The sequence below is a fragment of the Zea mays genome, chromosome 6 (genome assembly GCF_902167145.1).
Source record: "Zea mays cultivar B73 chromosome 6, Zm-B73-REFERENCE-NAM-5.0, whole genome shotgun sequence".
In the NCBI taxonomy this organism is placed as follows: Eukaryota; Viridiplantae; Streptophyta; class Magnoliopsida; order Poales; family Poaceae; genus Zea; species Zea mays.
The window spans coordinates 20,249,835-20,258,108 of record NC_050101.1 but is presented as its reverse complement, the minus strand read 5'-3'; the positions used below and the strand labels follow the sequence as shown (position 1 = coordinate 20,258,108).

At 46.7% G+C, this 8,274-nt stretch overlaps 1 protein-coding gene and 1 pseudogene across 1 annotated transcript; both read left to right on the top strand.

The window, feature by feature from the left end:
- The first annotated feature begins 429 nt into the window (after nt 1-429).
- On the top strand, nt 430-1,405 carry LOC103629083 (Pentatricopeptide repeat-containing protein). Its single transcript, XM_008650291.3, has 2 exons — nt 430-804; nt 907-1,405. The coding sequence occupies exons 1-2, from the start codon at nt 592-594 to the stop codon at nt 1,033-1,035; spliced, it is 342 nt and encodes a 113-aa protein (XP_008648513.1). The 5' UTR covers nt 430-591; the 3' UTR covers nt 1,036-1,405.
- Nucleotides 1,406-3,804: 2,399 nt separating this feature from the next.
- LOC111589691 (uncharacterized) lies at nt 3,805-3,982 on the top strand (annotated as a pseudogene).
- The last annotated feature ends 4,292 nt before the right edge of the window (nt 3,983-8,274 follow it).

Below are 8,274 nucleotides of genomic sequence, written 5' to 3'. Positions count from 1 at the left end.
AGAGGACGAAATCTTTTAGAAGGTGTTGTAAAGGAGAGAGAATATTCTTTTAGAGGATGGAATTTAGGGGACGTTGCTGGAGACAGCCAACAATCCAATCATATTGTTGCAGCTGTAGACCAACCCAGGATAGACAGATGATACCATAATTCGAATGTACAAACACAACTAAACATGCTCACTACTCACAAGAATGTATCTCTACCCCTTAAACCCACCCGTTCAACTTAGGCTAAGTACACCACACAAAACATCCCACGCACTTATGATCCCGCTAAATCCACACAGCGTTTTAACCCCAGACAAATCCCACTGTCAAAAACCAACAACCAACGTTCCAGATCAATTTATTTGTCTACTCTCTCTTACTAAAACACATCCGACGGTCATTCTTTATTAGATCATCCCTCAACGCTACTCATCAATCATCAATCAATCAATCACCCCCGCGCCCACGGCCGCCAACCACCCCTGCCTCTACCACGAGCACCCTGCACCGCCAACGCGGCAGCATCCACCGCGAAGCCCTGGGCCACGCGACGAGCCTGCCGCCCTACGCCACACGACCGGGGCAGGTTGCGCAAGACGCTCATGCTGCTCTTCCAGCTCGACGACTCCACCGGCAGAGGCGTCGCGCGTCCGTCCGAGGGGCCCCAATCGGCGGAGTTCCAGTCCGTTTCCGAAGGAGGAGGCCGAGGGGGCAAGCGGATCTATTTTCCCCCCTGGCACGTCTCTCTGTCCACCGATCTCCGCCGCCTCACTGCTCGCATCGTCGGCCTCACCCGCCGCAGGCAGCTCGCCCAGGTTTGCCTCGCATGCTCTCCTTCTCGATCCACTCCTCCAGCAGTTGCACTGTTCTATTTTTTTTTTGCAGTGCTGAGTGCTGACCTGGGGTGTGCGGCGCAGATCATGGCGGAGGTGGAAGCAGCGCGGTGTCGTGTGCGTGGGGGCGGGTTGCTCAACACCATCGTCATGAACGTGGTTCTCGAGCCATGCGTGTGCGGCGGCGACGTCGATGTCGACCGAGCGCTCTAGCTGTTCGAGGAAATGCGTGGGCCCATGGGGTGCGGCGTCGACGATGTTTCCTACGGCATCCTGCTGAAGGTCTGCAGTTTCTGTTAATGCTCACATCCTTAACGCAAGCACAAAAGTTCATTTGGTCAGTTGTCTGTTCTAAGTGGTTGTGAGTAATGGTGGAATTGTGGAGATAACTGAAGAAGAACAATGTGATTCCGACAACATAATCTATCCTAAAAATGTATGATAAGGATGCATATCCACTAAATCTAATGAAAACAGCATTGATAGAAGGGAAACAATATGGATACTTAATTCTTTTACTCATCCTTCACTAATTGTTTGCTGACTGTATAACTGTTGGTTGGTATGATGCCAATTTGCTGAACTCCCCTTGCTTTGTTAGTAAATGGTTCATGAAATCTGTACAAATACAAACGGATGCAAAGTCTTGATAGAAAATCTGTTTCTCAAACAAAGGAGCATTATTTTAGAGGAGGTCGGTGTGAACGTTAGAGGAGTGGACTGGATCCGTGCTGGAGTGCGAAGCAAACTGGGGGAGGACAAGTGGTGGAGAAATAAGGCTTAGTACTAATAATTAAGTAACAATTTGAAAAATACAAGTGAAGCATATAAAATTCTCTAAAATAAAATAACAATAGAGCTTGAATGGCTACAAATTATCACTCAGTTGGCCATTTACAATATGCATATCCTACGGCTTTCACGGATTAAAGAGTTTGGAAGAAAAAATGGAGGTGAACTAGATCATCTTAAGGGAGGTAATGATCTGTGACTGCATATTCAGAACATTTTCTATTTCCGTATTGATAATATTCATAATTTTATTACATGGCAAACAATTTTCTATTTCCGTATTGATAATATTTGATCTGTGACTGCATTAGGGTTGTTTGACTGTGGCAGAGGTCTTCAGAACATTTGATAAGAAGATGGGAAAGTAATGTCATGAGATGCTTATGTCAAGAAGAACATTTGATAAGAAGACAGGAAAGTAATGTCATGTGATGCTTATTTCAAGAAGATAGGAAAGTAAGTATTCACTGCTTGCTACTGTCCAATTTTTAGTGCAATTATTGTTGCTTGTCATGACTTTAAAAAAAAAAACTCGACCACAGGACGAGACACCTAGGGATTTAAGAAGGTACCGTGCTTCAAACCTAGATTAGGACTCAAGTTTAATGACTCCTATAGTTCAACACTACTGGTCCACAACAACAAGCTTGGCTGATCAGGCAAGTGTTAATGGAGTTTCATGGAGAATTTTGTGGGCATTAAATTACAGAACACATCAACAATTCTAAACTAGGGTTCGAAGGGGATTAGTATTCATGAGAACATTTAAATTTTCTGTTGCAAAGCACGAGCACTCTGCTATATATTTAAAGCACCAGTTTCGTACGTCGTGCGTCACCGTAGGTCTCACTACGTCAAAAACGCTCAAAGGGGACGTGACCATCTGTGACACTTGTTAAAAACACGTCACTAATTTTTCACAGTGACTTCTTTTTTAAAAAACGCGTCACTAACAACTGTGCACATGTGACATCTATTGTAAAAATACGTCACTAGCAAAATATGGTAATAACTCAGTGACATCTTTTATTTTACGTATCTCTACTATGATCTGTTTAGTGACATGTATATATAAATGCGTCACTGGCTTCATACGTCAAATCTGTTTAGTGACGTGTATATATAAACATGTCACTGACTTCAGACGTCAGATCTGTTTAGTGACGTGTATTTGGTTTCAGATGTTATATCTGTTTAGTGACGTGTATTTAAATACATGTCACTAATATATATACATTAGTGACATGTATATATAAACACGTCACTGGCTTCAAACTTCGCGGCGCAGTTAAAATTCTACGTTTTCAAACGATCTCAAATGAAAAAACCACCAAATGAAAGTTGTAGGTCTTAAAAAGTTATGGAACTTTGTAGTTGATAACATTTTGATTTGAAATCATCTTGTCGTAGAAAAATACGTCTGAAGTTTTCAAATTTGAAAATCAAATTTTGTAAATGACCTCGGATGATGAAACTACCAAAATAAAAGTTGTAGATCTCGAAAAGTTATGCAACTTTGTTGTTGACAAGTTTTCCATTTGAATTCATTTAGTGCCCCAAATAATCAATCTACACTCGGTTTGTTATAATACGTGGGGAATGAAAACGTACATAGATACAAATAAGTTGGTGGCGTAGTGGTAGATAAAGTCATGCATTAGGTGCAGGTCGAGGGTTTGAATCTCACAAGTCACACAGAGCTGCTTGGTTGGGAATAATTTTTTTTGCCTGGGTAGTTCTGTTAGTGACACGTATTTATAAAAACACGTCACTAAGGTAGTTCGGTCAGTGATATGTATTTATAAAAACACGTCACTAAAGTAGTTCGATCAGTGACACGTATTTATAAAAACGTGTCACTAAAGTGGTTCTATTAGTGAGGTCTTTTTACGCGTCACTAATCAGATTCAATTAGAGACATAAAATCTGAGACGTGTTTTACACGTGTCACTAATTAAGCTAAAAATGCGTTACTAAAGGCATGTTTTTGACATAGTGTCTATTTCTCTTCCCCGTTTCTTGTCAAACAATGAGCCGTTACACCATAGATATGCCTTGAGAAACCACCTAAGCTTAACATAATAGAAAGTCACACGCAGCGCAGCTCACACATATTACCACCTCGCTAGCTGAAGAAGGACGAGCGACCGAGCGACCTATAAAAAAAGAGGTCGAGCTCCTTTTCAGCTCATATCTTTCTCGTCCTTTTGGCTAAGATAAGGTGTAATATTTGTTCTTATCAGTTTAATATCTGATATGTGGACCATATGTTCACTCTAATATTAAATTTATTTTTTATTTTACGGGTATCAAATATAATTGTGTCATTGTAACGCACGGGCATTGTACTAGTGTGTGTTAATTGATCAGTATATAACAAGCTGTTCGACTGCCACTTAAGCTGCAGCTGGCTGCAACTTTATATGCTTCTAAGTACTGTAGCGAAAGTCTAGAAAAGCCGCAGCCGCAGCGGCTTCGAACGGTCCTTAAGTCATTTGCATTGCAACATAGACTAAGAAACTCTACTTGATAACCTGTGTGTAGCTTAGGCCAAGGCCTAAACAGCAAACACAGTGAGTTGAACCTCCTGAAATCACACGGATTTTGAGCCAGGTTGATTTAGCTAAACAGCCATTGCCTCTGCTTGAGCTATTCGCTGCCTGAATATCTGAGCCATCTCATCGGCCTGATTTGAGCAAAAGAAACCATATGTCAGTTGCTTACCTAAAGCAACCACGGGCTGCAGAACGGGTCCCCCGTGGTGCCGTCCACGCACATGGCGGCGAGGCCCGGCAGCAGGATCTGCGCCAGCTTGTGCATCGCCTCCGAGTCGCAGTATGGGGACTGATTCAGCGGGCCCTCGCCTCGCTCCGTGCCAGGGTCCGCCACCGGGAGCTCCATCGCGCCTTCGCCGCCTTGTGATTAGCAACCTGCATGCAGAATTTGATGGCTGGCAACAAAGAGGAGGGGCCGGCGGCTAATCCGATTCGAACGTACCTGAGGAAGGAGAAGAGGAATCAACCGCCGGTGGGCCGGAAGGGCGGCGTCGAGGACACCTGCGGCGGCCCGGATCGAGGCCGAGGTCGGCATGGTGTTGGGTGCTGGGAGAGAATAGGAGAGGAGGGGCGAGCGTGGCGGCGGTGGGCATCGTGTCCGGTCGTCCCCCGCGGCAACGGCTTTGGCAACGGCGAGCTCCCGCATCGCGAGCGCCTCCTGCGGCGCGAGGACGGTGGCGTGGTAGTCGACGGGCCTGCGCCAAGTCTCCGGCGACGGGACGTCGGCCTAGACGACGTGGGTCCTCCTCCGCGTGGTGGTTGTGACAGTGGCGGCGGTGCAGTAGAGCGGCCAGCCGAGGGAGGCGAGGAGAGGGAGGTGTGGTTGACGTCGACGAGGGAGGCGAGGAGAGGGAGGGTGGAGCGGAGGAAGGTGGGGGGAGGAGAGGGGTAATCAGGGGATCCACGTCGGTGAGGGAGGCCGCGCCGTCAGTTGGGTCGGCGCACGCGGCCAGCGACCACGCGCGGGCGGCGGCGGTGGCCGGACGCGGGATAGGGTTTTTGGATGACAGGGGGTGAGAGGTGAAAGGGAAATGGCCTTAACCATTTTCTATAAATGATTTTGGTGCTTGATGACCATCACAACCAAATGGACTAACTGGTTTGCCTAGTTTTTAATTCACGGGTGCATAAGTCCACTCAACTCAGTTCTAGGACAGAAATAGCTCAAAACCAACCATAGAGGGGTAAATCTTGGAAAACATAAAGATCACTTAGTTTCACACCTTGGATAAGTTACATACACCCATAGGAACCTTTTTGATACATCAAGACTGGTTGGATAGCTCAAATTTAAAGAATCGTTCTTTTGGAGCTAGTTTGAGCAAAATAAGAATTACAAGTTGGAGAATGGAAAAAGTTCAAGAATTGGGACTTAGACTAGTTGGACAGTTAGCAAATATGTTTGTCTAAGCCCTAGGAACATCCTCAAAGACAGCCAAAACAATTTGAAGAAAGTTTGAAGAAAAGAAGAATTTCAGCTTGCTGCCAGAGGGGCACCGGACTGTCCGGTGTGCACCGGATTGTCCGGTGTGCACCGGACTATCCGATGAGTGCCTAGGGACCAACCCGAGAGGATCGGGATCCTCTGACGTCACGGCGCATCGCTGCCGCGTGGGTCGCGCGTGCTACAGGGCCCACGCGCAGTGACTCAAAGTCACTGACGTCGGACGTCAGAGGATCCGAGTCCAACCCGAGAAGCACCAGAGAAGCCGTCAGCGCCAGAGGAAGGCACCGGACTGTCCGGTGGCAATTATATCGGCGACCCCAGGAACTCAGCAGCTTCGAGAATTTTTTAGGGGAAGAGCGCCGCACTGTCCGGTGTGCACCGGACAGTCTGACCACAGCAGCAACGGTCACCTGCAAGCGATCAGAACGGCTTCTGCCCGTCAGAACGGCCTCTAGCGGCCGCACTGTGCAGTGTCCAGTGTTCATCGGATAGACACTGTTCAGTGTCCGGTGCACCACCCGACAGCCAGCTTTTGGCATTTCTCTCCAACGGCCATTTGAGTGGTTGGGGGCTATAAATACCCCCCAACCAGCACATTGAAGACATAAGAGCTACCACAAAGTCATATACTTCAAGTGCAATAACTCCCAAGTATCCAAAGCCATACAAGCGCGGATTCAATTGATTTGAGTGATTAGAAGCTTAAGCGCTTATGCTCTAGAGTGTTGCATTCTCTTGTGCTCTTGATTTGGATTTTCACTCTCACTCTCACTTCCCCATTCTCAATTGTTGTTAAGCGAGGCAAGAGACTCCGAATACTTCGTGTGGAGGTCTTTGCAGGACTTAGTGTCCTTGTGATTAGTGGAACAAACTCAACCAGTCTCCGTGCCCGTTTGAGAGAGGGAAGGGTTGAAAGAGACCCGACCTACGTAGCCTCCTCAACGGGGACGTACATCCTTCGGGGTGGAACCTCGGGAAACAAATCGCCGTGTTCATTTGTGTTGATTAATACTTTGCGATTTGCTTCTTCCCTCTATCCTCTCTCTAGTTCTCTTGCCCGTGATCATATTGAGTTGGCTCCCAAAGTTATCCGCATTGATTGAGCAACTCTTGGCAAGAGGAACTTTCTTCCACACTCCAATTTCTTTATTACTCGTTCTAACCCTAACCTCGGATCAAGTTTGTGTTCAAAGTTTGTAATTTTCAGGTTTTGCCTATTCAACCCCCTCTAGGCGACTTTCAATTGGTATCGGAGCCCGACACTTCATTAGAGTCTAACAACTCGAAGTGATGTCGGGTCAACACGCCAAGAATGAGAGGGTGACGTTGGGAGAGAAGATCGAGCCTTCGGGAGCCAAGCCCAAAGACAAGACTTCGTCAAGAGAGAAGAAAATATCCGGCGACAAGCACAAGCATGAAGAGCGGAAGGAGGAATCCGCCGGCTCCGCCAAGTTGCACAAGAAAGATGATAAGAAGAAAAAGATGAAGAAAGTTGTCTACTACTAGACCGACTCCTCCACGCCATCGACATCGGACGTCGTGTCAATCTTCTCCAAGCACCATAAGGATAAAAAGAGTAACAAAATTCCTTTTCATTACCCTCGCATCTCTAGACATGCCAATCTCATTTCCGTTCCCTTAGGAAAGCCACCACATTTTGATGGTAAAGACTATTCTATGTGGAGTGATAAAATGAGGAACCATTTAACATCACTCCACGAAAGTATTTGGGATATTGTTGAGTTTGGTGCCCAGGGTCCACAGGTTGGAGAAGAAGGCTATGATTCGGATGACGTCGCACAAATCCGACGCTTCAACTCTCAAGCAACCACCATCCTCCTCGCCTCATTATGTCATGAGGAATACAACAAGGTGCAAGGCTTAAAGAGCGCCAAGGAAATTTGGGATGTCCTCAAGACGACGCATGAAGGTGATCGCGTCACCAAGATCACCAAGAGGGAGACGATCGAAGGAGAACTTGGTCGATTCACCCTCAACAAAGGAGAAGAGCCATAAGCCATGTACAACCAGCTCAAGACAATGGTGAACCAAGTTCGCAACCTCGGGAGCACCAAGTGGGACGACCATGAAGTCGTCAAGCTCATCCTAAGGTCACTTGTTTTTCGTAATCCTACTCAAGTTCAACTAATCCGTGAGAATCCTATGTATGAGAAGATGACTCCCGAGGAGGTGATTGGCAAGTTTGTGAGCTTTGAACTTTTGGTCAAAGACTCCAAACACATTGCGAACTTGGAGCAAGGAGCTTCCTCCACCCCAGAGCCTCAACCCGTTGCATTCAAGGCAACGGATGAAAAGGAGGAAACCACCACACCAAGCAAAGGGCCTCAAATCGACACCTCCAAGCTTGACAATGAGGAGATGGCCCACATAATCAAAAGCTTCCGGCAAATCCTTCGGCAATGGAAGGGAAAGGATCACAAATCCTATTCCAAGAGGGTTTGCTATCGGTGTGGTAAGTCCGGTCACTATATTGCAAAATGTCCATATGCTAGTGACAGTGACAGGGACGAGGACAAGAAGGAAAAGAAGAAGATGGAGAAGAAGAAGTACTACCACAAGAAGAAGGGCGGCGAGGCACATGTTGTAAGAGAGTGGGACTCCGACGAGAGCTCCACCGACTCCGACTCCGAAGAGGAC